General features: G+C 45.4%; 2 protein-coding genes across 5 annotated transcripts; one reads left to right on the top strand and one right to left on the bottom strand.

Annotated features, from left to right (window-relative positions):
* The first annotated feature begins 2,365 nt into the window (after positions 1 to 2,365).
* On the top strand, positions 2,366 to 7,251 carry LOC123728263 (uncharacterized). The gene is made up of 2 exons (XM_082960848.1): positions 2,366 to 2,520; positions 3,142 to 7,251. The coding sequence occupies exon 2, from the start codon at positions 3,221 to 3,223 to the stop codon at positions 4,988 to 4,990; it is 1,770 nt and encodes a 589-aa protein (XP_082816974.1). The 5' UTR covers positions 2,366 to 2,520; positions 3,142 to 3,220; the 3' UTR covers positions 4,991 to 7,251.
* Positions 6,913 to 19,071, bottom strand: LOC106576801 (cation-dependent mannose-6-phosphate receptor). Of its 4 annotated transcripts, XR_014380321.1 has the most exons (9): positions 18,703 to 19,046; positions 17,817 to 17,939; positions 12,844 to 13,022; positions 12,316 to 12,473; positions 12,010 to 12,119; positions 11,688 to 11,818; positions 11,168 to 11,294; positions 10,234 to 10,327; positions 6,913 to 9,414 (listed from the first exon to the last, which is right to left on the bottom strand). XR_014380321.1 is itself a non-coding variant. In XM_082960852.1 (8 exons), exons 2-8 carry the CDS (start codon positions 17,826 to 17,828, stop codon positions 9,292 to 9,294), a joined length of 840 nt encoding a protein of 279 aa, XP_082816978.1. In that variant the 5' UTR covers positions 17,829 to 17,939; positions 18,703 to 19,046; the 3' UTR covers positions 6,913 to 9,291. The 4 variants fall into 4 exon arrangements, 3 of the variants coding, with proteins under 3 accessions (XP_082816978.1, XP_082816979.1, XP_014009704.1); XM_082960852.1 differs by lacking the exon at positions 10,234 to 10,327; XM_082960853.1 differs by lacking the exons at positions 10,234 to 10,327; positions 17,817 to 17,939; positions 18,703 to 19,046 and adding an exon at positions 19,053 to 19,071.
* Positions 19,072 to 19,369: the final 298 nt, after the last annotated feature.

The following is a 19,369-nucleotide window of genomic DNA, read 5'->3' as shown; positions in this document are numbered from 1 at the left end:
GGAGGAGGGGGGGAGGGGGAGGAGGATTCAGGAGGGAGGAGAAGGTGGCAAAGAGCTTCTTTGGGTTAGAGGCAGATGCTTGGAATTTAGAGGGGTAGAAAGTGGCTTTAGCAGCAGAAACAGAGGAGGAAAATGTGGAGAGGAGGGAGTGAAAAGATGCCAGGTCCGCAGGGAGGCTAGTTTTCCTCCATTTCCGCTCGGCTGCCCGGAGCCCTGTTCTGTGAGCTCGCAATGAGTCGTCAAGCCACGGAGCAGGAGGGGAGGACCGAGCCGGTCGGGAGGATAGGGGACATAGAGAGTCAAAGGATGCAGAAAGGGAGGAGGGTTGAGGAGGCAGAATCAGGAGATTTGTTGGAGAAGGATTGAGCAGAGGGAAGAGATGATAGGATGGAAGAGGAGAGAGTAGCAGGAGAGAGAGAGCGAAGGTTGCGACGGTGCAATACCATCTGAGTAGGGGCAGAGTGAGTAGTGTTGGAGGAGAGCGAGAGGGAAAAGGATACAAGGTAGTGATCGGAGACTTGGAGGGGAGTTGCAGTGAGATTAGTAGAAGAACAGCATCTAGTGAAGATGAGGTCAAGTTTATTGCCTGCCTTGTGAGTAGGGGGGGACGGTGAGAGGGTGAGGTCAAAAGAGGAGAGGAGTGGAAAGAAGAAGGCAGAGAGAAATGAGTCAAAGGTAGACGTAGGGAGGTTAAAGTCACCCAGAACTGTGAGGGGTGAGCCATCCTCAGGAAAGGAACTTATCAAGGCGTCAAGCTCATTGATGAACTCTCCAAGGGAACCTGGAGGTTGATAAATGGTAAGGATGTTAAGCTTGAATGGGCTAGTGATTGTGACAGCATGGAATTCAAAGGAGGAGATAGACAGATGGGTCAGGGGAGAAAGGGAGAATGTCCACTTGGGAGAGATGAGGATTCCAGTGCCACCACCCCGCTGACCAGATGCTCTCGGGGTGTGCGAGAACACGTGGTCGGACGAGGAGAGAGCAGTAGGAGTAGCAGTGTTTTCTGTGGTAATCCATGTTTCCGTCAGCGCCAAGAAGTCGAGGGACTGGAGGGTAGCATAGGCTGAGATGAACTCTGCCTTGTTGGCCGCAGACCGGCAGTTCCAGAGGCTGCCGGAGACCTGGAACTCCACGTGGGTCGTGCGCGCTGGGACCACCAGGTTAGAGTGGCAGCGGCCACGCGATGTGAAGCGTTTGTATGGCCTGTGCATAGAGGAGAGGACAGGGATAGACCGACACAAAGTTGATAGGCTACAGGAGAGGCTACGCTAATGCAAAGGAGATTGGCATGAAAATGAACTAAACAACTGGGGAAGCGAGAGAGCAGGGCCTCCCTCACTAACAATTCACTGAAACACTAAAACGCTAAAATATAACTTTTCTAGCTACCACTAGAAATTATAATTGATGTAAACTACAGTGGTTCAATGTTTCCAGGAATAGGCTCAAACTTAGTTTATTCCGCTAGATAACTTGGTACAGTATTCTTCCGTGAAAACCCACCTAGTGCACCGTGTCCTATGACGCCGTAGCTAACTAGCTAACTAGCATGCTAGCATCCTATAAACACACGGTTAGCACCAATACTTGGTAACAACAAGCTACCAATGGATCATTCGTGTCCGTGTCTAGTTCATAACGCAGAAGTAATTAAACGCATTCATTTCAATTGAGCACAAAATAATCATAAACACAACCAAAACAAACAGCAAATGCATCCAAAAAGTTTCAAGAGTCACAAGCTTGATGTAATCATTGCGTGCTAGGAATATGCGACCAAATACTAACTACACTTTTGACTACTTTAATACACATATAAGTGAATTTGTCCCAATACTTTAGGTCTCCTAAAATGGGGGGACTATGTACAAAAGGTGCGGTAATTTCTAAACGGTTCACCCGATATGGATGAAAATACCCTCAAATTAAACCGGACAGTCGGCACTTTATTGTATCATTTCAAATCCAAAGTGCTGGAGTGAAGAGCCCCCCAAAAAATGATCACTGTCCCAATACTTTTGAAACTCACTCTTTTTTTATACTCGTGTGTCATTAAAGTTTGCTTTGCCTACCTATTTCAGGGATTTAGAAGAATGTCTACTATTTGTTTGCTATTTTGTTTGCTATTGCTATTTTATACAAAATAGAAGGGAAAAATGTGTAATCTTTATAATTTAAAGAAACAGAGGGAGAGTAAGAGGACTCATATGCTATAAAGTTCATGCACACCTGAAGACACAACTCCAAATACAAAGCTGACATGACAGAGAGAGAGAGAGAGTGTGTGACGTGCTCTCACACCAAACAGGACATTCCAGTTCAGGATGACACACAGCAGTGGAAACTAAGGTGGAGACTCAAGCAACAACAGTATCTGCCATTGACAAAGGCTAAATTGTACAGTACAACATATCACTCGACCTATCAACAGTAGTACATTTCAGAAAGTCTACTGTTCTCAGCAAGGGTCCAAATAAAAGGCCTGGAAGACTTCAATGAAGCCACTTGAAAACGACAGTAAGCCCATCTAATTATTTGTTGTAGAATAACAGATGCGTAATAAAGATTTTGTATAATTTCAGCCAGTAGTTTTGAAAGTAGAGCTCACGAGCCAAAACGGGTCCCCGAAAATTGTGCACAATTGTGTATAACGTCATCCATTTCGTATGATATTTTACGTCCTGCAAAAATATTTTTTCCTGCAATTCGTGTGATGTTACAAATACCAATTTCTACAATATGTTGCTAATTTGTAACTGCTTTGGGGCCTGTTCAATAGCTTTAACTGCACTGGAAAAAGGTTGATGTATGTTTTGTGTTTCTTTTATTTGTAGTCATTGTTGTTGATATTAGAGGCATTTTTATCAGAAAGGATGAAATTTGATGTAATTTCCTTTTTGTATCAATAAGTCCACACCCCTTACATTGGGAGTTGCCTCTTTTAGGCATATGCCAATGATTACACCACTATCATGGAGAAAAGAAACTGACAAAAGTGAGAGAGGATATTGTGAAATAGTGGGCTGACTGTCCCAGTCTTCTCTACTTTGAGGTTTGAACTGATTGTGAGTCACTTCAACAAATCACCAAACCACCCAACTGGTCTATCTTTTCATTTTCCATTTCCATCCACTACAGAGGCTAGAGTCTCTGACCGCAACTCTGGCCAACATGACAGGCTTCCATATGAGATCGTAGCTTTGGCAGAGGAGGAAGAATGGGAAACAGAGGAGTGAAGGAACGACAGACAAGGGGAAAAGGAGGTAGTGCCGAAGGAGGTGAGGAATTAAGACCTCCAGTTAAGGGAAAGAGAAGCAAAGGGAGGGGGAATAGGGCAGAAAAATGTGCTCTAGGTCAGGAAAATATTGGAGGAAAGGGTGCAAAGACCGGTGTTGGAAAGGGGGGAGGCAAAGTAGGAGCAGCATGGAGTAAATACAGAGAGGGGGAAGTTGCAGGCGGAAGTACAGAGCTAGTAATCAAATCCGTTATAAGTGTCACAAATGTCAAAGGAACAAATGGAAAGGGGAATGCTAGAGAGAATGGAAAGGTTGAAGGGATAGAAAATGGAGAAGAACTCAAAGTAAGGGACGGAAGTCCAGGAAGACGAGGAAGAGGAAGAGGAGGAGGGAGAGGAAGGGGAGGGACTGCAAATAGAGACGGTCTAGGCCAGGGAGATGTAGAACCAGTAGAACTGAAGATAGAGAAGAGAGGAAGAGTGAACAGAGGGGTGGGTGGGAGAGGTAATGGAAGTTTGGGTGTAAGAGGTGGAGGGGGAGGGGGAGCTGGATTGGGAGGAGGGGGTGAGGATGAGGTAGGACAGAGAGAAGATGTTGAAGCAGGATATAGCGCTGTGGTTGGTGGAAGACCAGGAGAAGACTCACATCTAACCCAGCAGGACTACCTCCAGCTGATGAAATCATTGAGCGTCAGGCTCCCTGAAGGTGTCCTAACCCCACAGGTGATTGAGCTGGCTAACATGGAGAGCAGAATCCAGGATGCCCAGGCCATCATCTCAGACCTGGAACACTTTAACATCCGGTTCAAAGCTGTTCCTCGACTGGGCTGCCGGGAGGTTCAAAACTTTCTGGCCATGAAAAGGGACGGCCAGGTCCTTCAAATCACCAAATTCCTCTTCTTTGACCAAGAGGATGATAAAGAGCAGCGTAGGAAACACTGGAGGGAGAACAAGACCAACACAGGCCGAGGGTTCAGGCTGAGGAATAGGTACATGGGTGATACGGCTGTCTCAACACCGGCTATGTACACCAGTGCAACCAGGAGTTGGGCTAGGTTGGAGGTGGGGGAGGTGTCTTCGATAGTGACTAAAGGGACCAGAGTGAATGTGAAAGACATTGAGAGCAAAGAGTATTGTGACGAGTCAGTGTTTTGGAGGAACGGAGTGTCACCCGGGCCTCGGAGGTTCGGTATGTTCTTCCAGAATGAAGCAGATGAGTTGGAAATGCTCAAGTTCTTTCATGAGCTGGGAGAGGGCGGGTCAGGTGGAACCAGGACAGCATCATACACCAAAGGCAACAAGGTGGAGTATGGATTCCTCAGCGGAAGGTTGGACTTCCTGGCCCAAATCCAGACGGACAATTCGGGAAAAAACAGAAAGGCGGCTGAAAAGAAGAAACGTGAGCGGCTCGTGATCGAATGCAAAAGCACTACCGGCAGCATGGTTGGGAAACTGGTCACTAAAATTCCCAACAGTAACAAGTACAGCTACCAGGTCCAGACCTACATGTACATTCTGAATAGGGAGGGGGAGGTAGAAAAGTGTTCTCAGATGAAGAGAGCAGTGATGATTGTGAGACACTACCACCAGGGAGGGGACCCTCCCAGGGACTTCCACTGGAGTTACCTGCAGATAGAGCCCTCTGTCCAGGCTGAGATAGACAAGCTGAGGACCCTACTCCAGGTGGAGGTGTTGGCTTGCTACTTAGCCCTCCTCAACCTCATCTTCCAGAGGGAAACTGTGGTAGGATGATAGTCTAGTCTATGACTTATTAAACTGGAAAAAAATCTTACTTTATTTTTATCTAAACTCAGCAAAAAAAGAAATGTCCTCTCACTGTCAACTGCACTTATTTTCAGCAAACTTAACATGTGTAAATATTTGTATGAACATACGATTCAACAACTGAGACATAAACTGAACAAGTTCCACAGCCATGTGACTAACAGAAATGGAATAATGTGTCACTGAACATAGATGGGTCAAAATCAAAAGTAACAGTCAGTATCTGGTGTGGCCAACAGCTGCATTAAGTACTGCAGTGCATCTCCTCCTCGTGGACTGCACCAGCTTAGCTAGTTATTACTGTGAGATGTTACCCCACTCTTCCACCAAGGCGCCTGCAAGTTCCCGGACATTTCTGGGGGGAATCTAGCCCTCACCCTCCGATCCAACAGGTCCCAGACGTGCTCAGTGGGATTGAGATCCGGGCTCTTCACTGGCCATGGCAGAACACTGACATTCCTGTCTTGCAGGAAATCACGCACAGAACGAGCAGTATGGCTGGTGGCATTGTCATGCTGGAGGGTCATGTCAGGATGAGCCTGCAGGAAGGGTACCACATGAGGGAGGAGGATGTCTTCCCTGTAACGCACAGCGTTGAGATTGCCGCCAACGACAACAAGCTCAGTCCGATGATGCAGTGACACACCGCCCCAGACAATGACGGACCCTCCACCCCCAAATCGATCCCACTCCAGAGTACAGGCCTTGGTGTAACGCTCATTCCTTCGACGATAAACGCGAATCCAACCATCACCCCTGGTGAGACAAAACTGCGACTCATCAGTGAAGAGCACTTTTTGCCAGTCCTGTCTGGTCCAGCGACGGTGGGTTTGTGTCCATAGGCGACGTTGTTGTCTGTGATGTCTGGTGAGGACCTGCCTTACAACAGGCCTACAAGCCCTCAGTCCAGCCTCTCAGCCTATTGCGGACAGTCTGAGCACTGATGGAGGGATTGTGTGTTCCCTCCATCGGGCAGTTGTTGTTGCCATCCTGTACCTGTCCTGCAGGTGTGATGTTCGGATGTACCGATCCTGTGCAGGTGTTGTTACACGTGGTCTGCCACTGCGAGGACGATCAGCTGTCCGTCCTGTCTCCCTGTAGCGCTGTCTTAGGCATCTCACAGTATGGACATTGCAATTTATTGCCCTGGCCACATCTGCAGTCCTCATGCCGTTCACGCAGATGAGCACGGACCCTGGGCATCTTTCTTTTGGTATTTTTCAGAATCAGTAGAAAGGCCTCTTTAGTGCCCTAAGTTTTCATAACTGTGACCTTAATTGCTTACCATCTGTAAGCTCTTAGTGTCTTAACGACTGTTCCACAGGTGCATATTCATTAATTGTTTATGGTTCATTGGACAAGCATGGGAAACAGTGTTAAAACCCTTTACAATGAAGATCTGTGAAGGTATTTGGATTTTTACGAATTATCTTTGAAAGACAGGGTCCTGAAAAATGGACGTTTCTTTTTTTGCTGAGTTTATTTATCTGTATCATGTTCGAGCCCTGAATGCTTATTGGCTGAAAGCTGTGGTATATCAGACCGTATACCACTGGTTTGACAAAAAATGACTTTTTACTGTTCTAATTACATTGGTAACTAGTTTATAATAGCAATTAGGTACCTTGGGTGTTTGTGGTACAGTATATGGCCAATATACCATGGCTACGGGCTGTATTCAGACACTCCGCGTCACGGATTAGAACAGCCCTCACCAGTTGTATATTGGTTAAATATTGATTAAATATGAATCATATTTTATCAGTACATACAGAGAGCAGTTGTTTTAAAAATATTTTTATTATGTTTTACATTGTGTTGCTTAGAGTTAACTGCCCCTGCTAACACGCCAGCACACTAAAACGTGTCATACATGACAGATTCAGAACTGTAATCAAACACTTTATTCATATTTAATGTTGATGCAAAAGCGCAAAACAAACTAAACAAATTCTCTTTTACTCTTCCCCTCATCTGCAAGTACAAATAGCATCACAAACTAAAGCCAAAGTCAGAACTGACCAAATCCATTGAACCCAGACCTGGTTTAGTTCTGATCCATTTCGTCACATCTCATTGGGACCTGTTGTCCTGGGTCGGGTCTAACTAATGCCATCTTTCAGGTCTTCATTGAACTAAGCGAGTGCCATGGGCCAAGTTTTTTGTTTGTTTTAAAAACATCACAAAGAAGCAAAAACAAAATAAAAAAAACATTCACCCACATGTCACAGACAGTACATGTGTATTTTTCTTGATTATATAAATTACTTAAGTTCCTCCATTTTACTGTTGAACACAAAGTGCCTTCTGTTGCCTTATGAAGGACTTGTTCAATCACAGCATTATATTACAAAATCATCATCAATGTCCTCAGTATCATTAATGCTGCATTCATAACCAAGTGGGAAGGTGGTATTTACCACATACGACTGGGAAATAACCACTTGAACACCCTTTCAACTGGTAATAACTAGTGGGAAACTTGTCTATGATCTCTGAGCTCCGACTTCTCCCTCATGGTGACCTCTGACATCACCTATAAGAAAATTACCTCGATAACAGCATTTTTGGCTGTTAAATGCAACAAAACATTATTGATAAAAAACAATTAATATGGATTTTTAACACTATAATTTGTTTACAAGCGTGAAAGCTGTACTTTTAATTTACAGATGATGCCGCTTGTTGGCCATTAGCCAATCAGCATTTCTCAACAAATTCAAAGAACGTAAAATGCATCCAACTGGTATTTACAACTTCACAACTGGTAATTACCACCTTCCCACTTGGTTATGAACACAGCATAATAGTAGACTACTACTCAGTACCATGGTTGGGGTCAATGCCATTTCAATTTTGTCAACATAGGAAGTGAACTGATGGGAACAGAATTACAATGGAATAGGTTCCAACCCTACTCTTCAAATAGCTAAGGAAAAGGTATAATGGGTCAGAAGTACATTTTGGTCAAGGCCCAGTCAGCATCCTACTCTAACATAGTAACACGGACTAAATGTGTGTCTCTAGCAGTGCATTGGTTGAAATGGCTCTGTACTGCAGTGTATTGTGGTCCAACTTAATTTGAAGGTCATTATAAAATATTTTACCCATTTGAAAACTTTAGGCTAAGTGTGTTTATTTATTTCTTAACAATAGTAAATATATCTAACCATTTTAAATGTATAAACCATTTATTACAATGACCTGTAAGCATATAAATCATGAACAAAAGCCTGCGTATTCACTTACTGTAATATTACCATGTGAAAATGATTCTAAGCAGTGTATAAGCAGACCTTCAAATTTACATTTTAGTCATTTAGCAGACACTCTTATCCAGAGCGACTTACAGTAGTTAATGCATACATTTCATTTTTTTCATTCCATACATTTTTTTTTTCTTCGTACTTGGCCCCCCGTGGGAATCGAACCCACAACCCTGGCGTTGCAAACACCATGCTTTACCAACTGAGCTACAGGGAAGGCCAAATAAAGTGTGACCTACGAGTCAGTACACAGCCATTAGCTACTGAAACACTGGATGGGAGTCACGTGTTAGAAACTGTTCCTATGGTTGCATTGTGTCAGCACTAACACGTCAGTCATGTAGAAAGGCCTTACGGTTTCCACTAGATAAGACAGCCACAAAGTCAAAATTGGCTCTATCGTGAAAATTTATGAAAACAACCTTTTTATTTTGGTCTCAATTTAAAAGTCAGGGTTAGGCATCAGGTTATCAGTGTTGTTAAGGTTAGTTAGGTTTAAAAATCAGATTTTAAGAAGATAAATTGTAGAAATAGGTGGGGTTCATGACTTTGTGGCAGTGTTAACTAGTAACAACACCTATTGTGCCAGATGAACCAGATGTAACAGAGTCCGTTTTTGAGACATCACTCTGCATCCAGAGGTGGCCACTCCAGTTCATGAAAGGGAAAAAAAAGTGTATCCAGGTTTTTGTTGCCACCTCCAAATAATGACGCCTGGGCCATGCAAACCAGGGCAGGTGACTTACCATCTAATATAACAAACTAAGTATTGAGGAGTCAAAGATGTCACAGATCCTCCAGCCTTCCATAAACTGGTGTGCCCACCTCTAAACTCATCCCTGAAACTGTCAAAATGAACTAGGATGAAGTTGCGCCTAGACACTGAACTGAGGTCAGTTTTATGGAGAGAGTAAGTGATGATCCTAGATCTGTGCCTAAGGGCAATATCTATCCGAAAGCGTCAAAAGCTTCACACGGGATAGATCCCTCCCACTACTGACATCACATGGGAAGCAAGTGGTCATCCCTCTCTTCTGGCTGCTCCTCTGGCTCTGTGGACACACCCCTGTATGTGGGAGGTTCCTCTTCGGGGCCCTGTGTCCTACACACAAAATTACATCCATCCTGAGGGTGAGGGAGAGAGAGTGAGAAGAGTTATGACTGACTAGCCAATCCTAGCCCTCAAAAGAACAGCTAAGTGCCCTCAAGTAATGCATAAATGTGGCCTTCAACAGACCCTGAATCCCAAATCAACCCATATACCCTCCTTCAACATAGACCCTGAATCCCAAATCCAAATCGGAATCCCAAATCAACCCATATATCCTCCTTCAACAGACCCTGAATCCCAAACCCATCCAACATATTTTATTTAACATTTATTTAACTAGGCAAGTCAGTTAAGAACAAATTCTTATTTACAATGATGGCCTAGGAACTGCCTTGTTCAAGAGCAGAACGACAGATTTTTTACCTTGTCAGCTCGGGGATTCGATCCAGCAACCTTTTGGTTACTGGCCCAATGCTCTAACCACTAGGCTACCTGCCGCCCCAAACATAGACACTAAAATACCAAATCAACCCATATACCCTCCTTCAACAGACCCTGAATCCCAAATCAACCCATATACCCTCCTTCAACAGACCCTGAATCCCAAATCAACCCATATACCCTCCTTCAACAGACATAATCCCAAATCAACCCATATACCCTCCTTCAACAGACCCTGAATCCCAAATCAACCCATATACCCTCCAACAGACATAATCCCAAATCAACCCATATACCCTCCAACAGACATAATCCCAAATCAACCCATATACCCTCCAACAGACATAATCCCAAATCAACCCATATAACCTCCAACAGACATAATCCCAAATCAACCCATATAACCTCTTCCAACCTAAAACACTCGTAGGGGATAGGGTTTGAATTTGTACCAGAGAGATATGTGACGTCCATCGTCTCACGTCAGATAGTTCAGTGCAGACGGCCGTTGCACTATCTGACAACTCGCAAACACTCATGGCATAGCTAGAAAGAAGCTCAAAAATGTTAACACGGTGACATCGTCCACTAAACCCCCTTTCATCTTCAAAAGAGTCAAGAGTTAATCTTACCAAAAACAATAATCCTGTAGCTAATATTGATGTTTTTTCATGAGCAAGTCTTCACTAGCTAATTCTCTAGCTAAGGTATTTTGTGGTGGTAGAATCAGTATTTATGAAATTCGAAATGTGCACAGAAATTTGCTATCTAGCTCGTGTCTGCTTACCGAACCAGTCTCAAATCAATCCATATGAAATGAAAGGCAGGGATGTTAATAATGCCAGTTCACACACTCCATGCTGAATACTCCCTCTAGCTAGCTAGTGTAGTGAAGTTCCAGCTAATGGATAAATTAGTTTATGATATCTGTTCTGCCGTGATTAGCGCGCAGAGTTCTAAGGCACAGATGACTGCTCTCTGGGACATTATCGCGATGGCCAAATGTTCCAAAGAAGCGAAGGAACAGTGCCACCTGTCTGAGTCAGATACATGCTGATTTCTGAGAACAGTCCCAGAACTTTGCTGCCGTACTTCATCAACAAGCTGGCAAACTAGCTACTGTATGGCCATTCAAACAGCTTGCAATGGGGTGCTAGCTGGAGCAAGTTTGCTCAACTGAGCGAGCATAATTTGCCGTAGTAGCCCGTACGTCATAGCTACTAAGAGAGGAGCGATTTTCGGAATTAGTGTTAGGCGGATGAGCAAAATCTAGATTTTTTTCGATTAGGTCCTCATCCTACAAGACAGAACGGTTGAGGGACGAGCTTCACGTAGTAGTGACGCCACCTGACGTGAGACAGTGATGTGACTTCTACAAACACTCACCGCTGCCAGGTTGCCAACCTGCGTCCAGAAGACATAGTTGGGGAACTGCTGCAACCCTTTGGCCCCAACAATCAACCGCTGGTAAAGGAATCCACAAATGAGGTACACTGACAAGAGGACGAACCCACTGGGACAGAGGAATGAAAAAAAGAAAATGGTGTCAAATCCCCAGTTGGAAACCCATCCCATTAATTGACACATGAAGAAACATCACAATGATTCACAGTGATAATTATTCTGGTGTTCTGCTGTGTTAAGCGTTGAGGAAATAAGAGACCATTATCATAATGAATACCAATAAATATGTAAATATGATCCATTTTGCTTGGTCTTGTAGCTTTGTTTGTTGTGAGCAAATGACAAGTCCATTTCATAGGGTATTGAGTATTTGTTGGAGAGACAAATGGAGAGCCTTGGTTGCTGCCCTGCGTGCCAGCCAGCGGGTTGGGGATAAGTTGGAGTATTTTTGTAGTCACCGGAATGTGTGTAATAAGGAAGGATGCATAATCTTAGTACTAACATTATGAGTATTATGGAGCCTGCACTGAGCTGGGATGGCAGAGCGGGACAGACCGCACTGGAGTCCAGTTCAAACAGATAGAAACAGTCCCTCTCCCTCTCCCTCTCCTCCAACACCACTTCCAGCTTCCCCTAACAGATAAATGGGGAGAGTGAGAGAAAGAGAGGAAGACAGAGGTTTGAGCAAGAGGGAGGACGATAGGAGGGGATGTAGAGAGGTGTGCGTCAATGTGTGACAGGGAGAGAGGCATGTCAAATCATCACACCACAGTGATCTATAGACATTGAAGAATATGGACCAAACCCTCCCTTCCCTCTCTCACCATTTCCACTCCTCTGTTGCAAGAGATCATGACGATGGCTTTCCTCATCTCCTTGGAACAGTGGGTGTCATACTTGGTGCCGTTGCTGTAGATCAACATCACCCAGTCACCTGTAGAGGGTGATGGGTAGCAGAGAGCGAGAGAGAAAGAGCGAGCGAGAGAGATGGAAGGGGAGAGAGAAAGGGCATCACTATATCTGGTCATGCTAGAGCTGACTTACAGAGATACTATAATATACCGTAACACACTGATACGACCGTCACATGACTTTTTCAAAGAAAAGATAAAGAACCCGGACATTCTTACTTCCTCCGATAGCCTGTGTTGCAGTGTACAGGCCAAGCACTGTCTCACTTTTTTTTCCCGTCTGAACGAGTCCCGCTCCTACTGTTTTCCCAGCATCCCCACACACCTGGAACTGGTACGTGTAGTTGTCCTTGCCGCTTGTCGTCCCCACAGAGAAACTGTAACCAAGGGAACCGTGGGGGGAAAAAACTGTGGTAACGTTACCATGTATAAGTGTTACGTGTGATGTTACATGAGTGATGTAGACTAAAATGAACAATCTCTGGAAAATGAAAACTAAGGGAGTTTCCAAGCTTAATGTGGCCTCCTGACTGCTGAACAATAACCTTTTTATAACATCATGCAAAGCTAATTCCTGTGACAGCTGACAAAGTATAATTTCATCTCCCCAAGCAATGGAGGTCAGTGTGCGTGGTCTTACTTTTTTGCTGATAACCCTTGATTTGATACCAATCACCTGGTAAAGCAATAGGATATACCACAGATATTTCTATGTTTTCTTCCATTTCTAAAACGGTCATTCCTTACGTCTTGTTAGTGAGCGGTTCTAGAAGACTGAGGACCTTCCGTTCTGCTGGGGACTCAGAGAACAGCTTACATCTCTTGGTATCGTCACTGGCCTGGCCTCCACACACCAACAAGACCAGCTGAACAGCCAGAACTAACAGCCACACAGACGTCGCTGTGTGTGGGGGGGACATGGACACCTGGGGAAAATATATAATGGTACACGATTAAAATACTATACTTTGTAAGGCTTATTTGGTCTGTTTCACTGCATGACTGCTTCCGGATGCTGGAGTGAGTAGTCGTGCTGTACTTCGCTCCGTGGGTAATATTACATTTCATTACATTACATTACATTACAACGGAACGATTTGATCAGTGTAATGTTAGCTAGCTACATAGTTGTCGTTGCATCAAGGATAAAGGTGTAGCTAAAGGTGTAGCTTTGAGAAACTAACTTTGAGAAACTAACAAGGTTAGCTAGCCAGCTGTATTCGTTAGTTCGTTCGCGCCGTTTTCCAAATGGCGTCAACACCACATCACCACAGCCACTGCTAGCTAGCCAACTTTACCAACTAGCAGTACTGTAGAAACGAAATACATTACAACGGAACGTTTTGATTAGTGTAATGTTAGCTAGCTAGCTACATAGTTGTCTTTGCATCAAGGATAAAGGTGTAGCTAAAGGTGTAGGTGTAGCTTTGAGAAACTAACTTTGAGAAACTAACAAGGTTAGCTAGCCAGCTGTATTCGTTCGTTCGCGCCGTTTTCCAAACGGCGTCAACACCACAACACCACAGCCACTGCTAGCTAGCCAACTTTACCAACTAGCAGTACTGTAGAAACTAAATACATTACAACGGAACGTTTTGATTAGTGTAATGTTAGCTAGCAACATAGCTACATAGTTGTCTCTGTATCAAAGATAAAAGGTAAAGGTTAACGCAGCCACTGCTAGCTAGCCAACTCTACCAGCTAGCAGTACTGTATCATTTTTAGTCAATAAGATTTTTGCAACGTAAGCTTAACTTTCTGAGTTGTGTAGTCCACTTGTATAGCTAGCAGGACTGACTTTGTGTTAGCTAGCCAATGTTTAATTACTTCTGCGTTATGAAAGGAACTAGACACGGACACGAATGATCCATTGTTAGTTTGTTGTAACCAAGTATTGGTGCTAACCGTGTGTTATTGGATGCTAGCATGCTAGTTAGCTACGGCGTCATAGGACACGGTGCACTAGGTGGGTTTTCACGGAAGAATACTGTACCAAGTTATCTAGCTGAATAAACTAAGTTTGAGCCTATTCCTGGAAACATTGAAACACTGTAGTTTACATCAATTATAATTTCTAAAGTGGAAGTTGGAAAAGTTATATTTGAGTGTTTCAGTGAATGGTTAGTGAGGGAGGCCCTGCTCTCTCGCTTCCCCAGTTGTTTAGTTAATTTTCATTCCAATCTCCTTTGCATTAGCGTAGCCTCTCCTGTAGCCTGTCAACTATGTGTCTGTCTATCCCTGTTATCTCCTCTCTGCACAAGCCACACAAACGCTTCACACCGCATGGCCGCTGCCACTCTAACCTGGTGGTCCCAGCGCGCACGACCCATGTGGAATTCCAGGTCTCCGGCAGCCTCTGGAACTGCCGGTCTGCGGCCAACAAGGCAGAGTTCATCTCAGCCTATGCTACCCTCCAGTCCCTCGACTTCTTGGCGCTGACGGAAACATGGATTACCACAGAAAACACTGCTACTCCTACTGCTCTCTCCTCGTCCGACCACGTGTTCTCGCATACCCGAGAGCATCTGGTCAGCGGGGTGGTGGCACTGGAATCCTCATCTCTCCCAAGTGGACATTCTCCCTTCCTCCCCTTACTCATCTGTCTATCTCCTCCTTTGAATTCCATGCTGTCACAGTCACTAGCCCATTCAAGCTTAACATCCTTATCATTTATCGCCCTCCAGGTTCCCTTGGAGAGTTCATCAATGAGCTTGACGCCTTGATAAGTTCCTTTCCTGAGGATGGCTCACCCCTCACAATTCTGGGTGACTTTAACCTCCCTACGTCTACCTTTGACTCATTTCTCTCTGCCTCCTTTCCACTCCTCTCCTCTTTTGACCTCACCCTCTCACCGTCCCCCCCTACTCACAAGGCAGGCAATATGCTTGACCTCATCTTTACTAGATGCTGTTCTACTAATCTCACTGCAACTCCCCTCCAAGTCTCCGACCACTACCATGTATCCTTTTCCCTCTCGCTCTCCTCCAACACTACTCACTCTGCCCCTACTCAGATGGTACTGCGCCGTTGCAACCTTCGCTCTCTCTCTCCTGCTACTCTCTCCTCTTCCATCCTATCATCTCTTCCCTCTGCTCAATCCTTCTCCAACCAATCTCCTGATTCTGCCTCCTCAACCCTCCTCTCCTCCCTTTCTGCATCCTTTGACTCTCTATGTCCCCTATCCTCCCGGCCGGCTCGGGCCTCCACTCCTGCTCCGTGGCTTGACGACTCATTGCGAGCTCACAGAACAGGGCTCCGGGCAGCCGAGCGGATATGGAGGAAAACTAGCCTCCTTGCGGACCTGGCATCTTTTCACTCCCTCCTCTCCACATTTTCTTCCTGTGTTTCTGCTGCTAAAGCCACTTTCTACCACTCTAAATTCCAAGCATCTGCCTCTAACCCTAGGAAGCTCTTTGCCACCTTCTCCTCCCTCCTGAATCCTCCTCCCCCCCGCCCCCTCCTCCCTCTCTGCGGATGACTTTGTCAACCATTTTGAAAAGAAGGTTGACGACATCCGATCCTCGTTTGTTAAGTCAAACGACACCGCTGGTCCTGCTCACATTGCCCTACCCTATGCTTTGACCTCTTTCTCTCCTCTCTCTCCAGATGAAATCTTGCGACTTGTGACGGCCGGCCGCCCAACAACCTGCCTGCTTGACCCTATCCCCTCCTCTCTTCTCCAGACCATTTCCGGAGACCTTCTCCCTTACCTCACCTCGCTCATCAACTCATCCTTGACCGCTGGCTACGTCCCTTCCGTCTTCAAGAGAGCGAGAGCTGCAGCCCTTCTCAAAAAACCTACACTCGATCCCTCCGATGTCAACAACTACAGACCAGTAACCCTTCTTTCTTTTCTCACCAAAACCCTTGAGCGTGCCGTCCTTGGCCAGCTCTCTTGCTATCTCTCTCAGAATTACCTTCTTGATCCAAATCAGTCAGGTTTCAAGACTGGTCATTCAACTGAGACTGCTCTTCTCTGTGTCACGGAGGCTCTCCGCACTGCTAAAGCTAACTCTCTCTCCTCTGCTCTCATCCTTCAAGACCTATCTGCTGCCTTTGATACTGTGGACCATCAGATCCTCCTCTCCACCCTCTCCGAGTTGGGCATCTCCGGCGCGGCTCACTCTTGGATTGCGTCCTACCTGACAGGTCGCTCCTACCAGGTGGCGTGGCGAGAATCCGTCTCCGCACCACGTGCTCTCACCACTGGTGTCCCCCAGGGCTCAGTTCTAGGCCCTCTCCTATTCTAACTATACACCAAGTCACTTTGCTCTGTCATATCCTCACATGGTCTCTCCTATCATTGCTACACAGACGGCACACAATTAATCTTCTCCTTTCCCCCTTCTGATAACCAGGTGGCGAATCGCATCTCTGCATGTCTGGCAGACATAGTGTGGATGACGGATCACCACCTCAAGCTGAACCTCGGCAAGACGGAGCTGCTCTTCCTCCCGGGGAAGGACTGCCCGTTCCATGATCTCGCCATCACGGTTGACAACTCCATTGTGTCCGCCTTGACGTGACCCTGGACAACACCCTGTCGTTCTCCGCTAACATCAAGGCGGTGACCTGATCCTGTAGGTTCATGCTCTACAACATTCGCAGAGTACGACCCTGCCTCACACAGGAAGTGGCTCAGGTCCTAATCCACGCACTTGTCATCTCCCGTCTGGATTACTGCAACTCGCTGTTGGCGGGGCTCCCTGCCTGTGCCATTAAACCCCTACAACTCATCCAGAACGCCGCAGCCCGTCTGGTGTTCAAACTTCCCACATCACCCCGCACCTCCGCACACTCCACTGGTTCCAGTTGAAGCTCGCATCTGCTACAAGACCATGGTGCTTGCCTACGGAGCTGTGAGGGGAACGGCACCTCCATACCTTCAGGCTCTGATCAGTCCCTACACCCAAAGAAGGGCACTGCGTTCATCCACCTCTGGCCTGCTCGCCTCCCTACCTCTGCGGAAGCACAGTTCCCGCTCAGCCCAGTCAAAACTGTTCGCTGCTCTGGCACCCCAATGGTGGAACAAGCTCCCTCATGACGCCAGGACAGCGGAGTCAATCACCACCTTCCGGAGACACCTGAAGCCCCACCTCTTTAAGGAATACCTGGGATGGGATTAAGTAATCCTTCTAACCCTCCCCCCTACCCTCCCCCCCCAAAAAAGATATAGATGTACTATTGTAAAGTGGTTGTTCCACTGGATATCATAAGGTGAATGCACCAATTTGTAAGTCGCTCTGGATAAGAGCGTCTGCTAAATGACGTAAATGTAAATGTAATTGCCTAACCAATTCATTTGGACACAATGACACTGATAAAAGCAGTAAACGAGTGCTGCACTTTTAATGCTGTAGTGGGACCACTGAGAAAAAAAACCTTGCTTGTGATATTTACAATGATTGTACAAAACATTAGGAACACGTGCTCTTTCCATTACATACTGACCAGGTGAAAGCTATGATCCCTTATTGATGTCACCTGTTAAATCCACTTCAAATCAATATAGATGAAGGGGATAAGACAGGTTAAAGAAGGATTTTTAAGCACATGGATTGTATGTGTGCGCCATTCAGAGAGTGAATGGGCAAGACAAAAGATGAAGGAGTTATGGTAGTAGGTGCCCAGGCGCACCGGTTTGAGTGTCAACAACTGTAACACTGCTGGGTTTTTCCACGCTCAACAGTTTCCTGTGTGTATCATGAATGGTCAATCACCCAAAAGGACATCCAGCCAACTTGACACAACTGCGGGAAGCATTGAAGTCAACATGGGCCAGCATCCCTGTGGAACGCTTTCGACATCTTGTAGAGTCCATGCCCCGAAGAATTGAGGCTGTTCTGAGGGGAAAGCAGGGTGCAAATCAATATTAGGAAGGTGTTCCTAATGTTTTGTACACTGTCACCATTTCTGTGATTCCCAAGACATGAGATACATAGCATGTGCAAGTAGGCCTACCAAGACAAAACTCTGCTACAACAGCGAGTCTGACCATATGAACTCTGACAAGTAAAATAACGAGGCAAAGCGGCTTACACGAATGGTGCGTTCAAGAGAACTCGGAAAAATACGAGGTCAAATCATGACGTCACTGATCTATAGGTCGGAAAGTCGGAGCTCTAGAGAGGCCCTATTTATAGTTCCCGAGTTGGAACTAGGAGTTGGAAAAAATAGTTTTGTTTAATGATCGGAACTCGTTTCTTCGAGTTTCCAGTTGTCTTGAACGTTCGGAAGTTAGCGATTTCTGAGTTCACCGTTGTTTTGAACGCGGCATAACATCTCTGTTTGCAGGAAATGAAACTATCCCGCCATCTTGACTTGCACACCCCTGACCTAAGGTGCATTCAGGATGGTTGCTGCAACGTTCCGTGAGCGCGCAAGGCAAAACTGTCGAACGTAAACTGTGTTGAATTGAACGTTCAATTACAGAAACGAGCTTGACATGAACACTGTGGTAGATGTCGGATATCATTGCGAAATAGATAAAGCCGTAATTAACAAAGCAGCTGTCATGCAACTTTTGAAACGTTGTAGAACGTTACGCATCCTGAATACACCCCTAGCCTCGGCTGATATTGTAATACAAACAACTTTTAGACATACCTTCATTCTGAAAAGATGTAGCCAGCTATTCCGTTAGCGTAGGTTGAAGTGGCTACAATCTAGCTGTTCTGATCAAGTAGCTAGCAAAAGCAAGCTAAGCTAGTTAAATGGCACACCGTGTCCCCTGTTTTGTCATGCAAATGAAACAGACCTGGTAATCAATTTCGATCACGCACAATTACAAAACCATGTCCTTTAACAGTCCGCTATAAAATGTACTTTAATACAAACTATTTATGCTATAAAATCATTATACAGCGTCTAGCGTTACTTTATGTCAGATGCGGAAGTGGAACTAAACAAGGAAACGCATTTGACTGTAGCAAAGATTTAACTAAACCAAGACAGACCACAGCTTGTCGTTTCCAATGGGATCAAATGAGTCGTAGTGGGCAGAACCAAGCACGCGCTAGCGATATCCTATTGGCGCGTTCTAGTATACATCTGCCTATTTCCGTTACGGAACGCCTACTGTAAAGTGTGCGTGTGCAATAACTCAATTCGCATTTGCACTCCTAAACAGCGCGATTTTTTAAAACTTATGAAATAGGGTGAAGTCTACAAAATTTTGTCTATTCTGTTCATAACAGATGCTAGTTTTGGGAACAGAAAACTGTATTGAGATCAAATGTTTAATTGATGATAATATTTGCAGGATCTCGGCCAA

This window comes from Salmo salar, chromosome 02, assembly GCF_965601325.2.
Source record: "Salmo salar chromosome 02, fSalSal1, whole genome shotgun sequence".
Classification (NCBI taxonomy): domain Eukaryota; kingdom Metazoa; phylum Chordata; class Actinopteri; order Salmoniformes; family Salmonidae; genus Salmo; species Salmo salar.
This window is presented reverse-complemented; position numbering and strand designations above follow the sequence as displayed.

Bases quoted from the DNA above. Each gene is read 5' to 3' on its own strand.
- LOC123728263 (XM_082960848.1), top strand. From the start codon at position 3,221: ATGGGAAACAGAGGAGTGAAGGAACGACAGACAAGGGGAAAAGGAGGT.
- LOC106576801 (XM_082960852.1), bottom strand. The intron at 12,474-12,843 runs GTAAGGAATGAC...CCTTGGTTACAG, and splicing joins GAACCGCTCACTAACAAGAC to TTTCTCTGTGGGGACGACAA. The intron at 9,415-11,167 runs GTGAGTGTTTGT...CCTCACCCTCAG, and splicing joins AGGTTGGCAACCTGGCAGCG to GATGGATGTAATTTTGTGTG.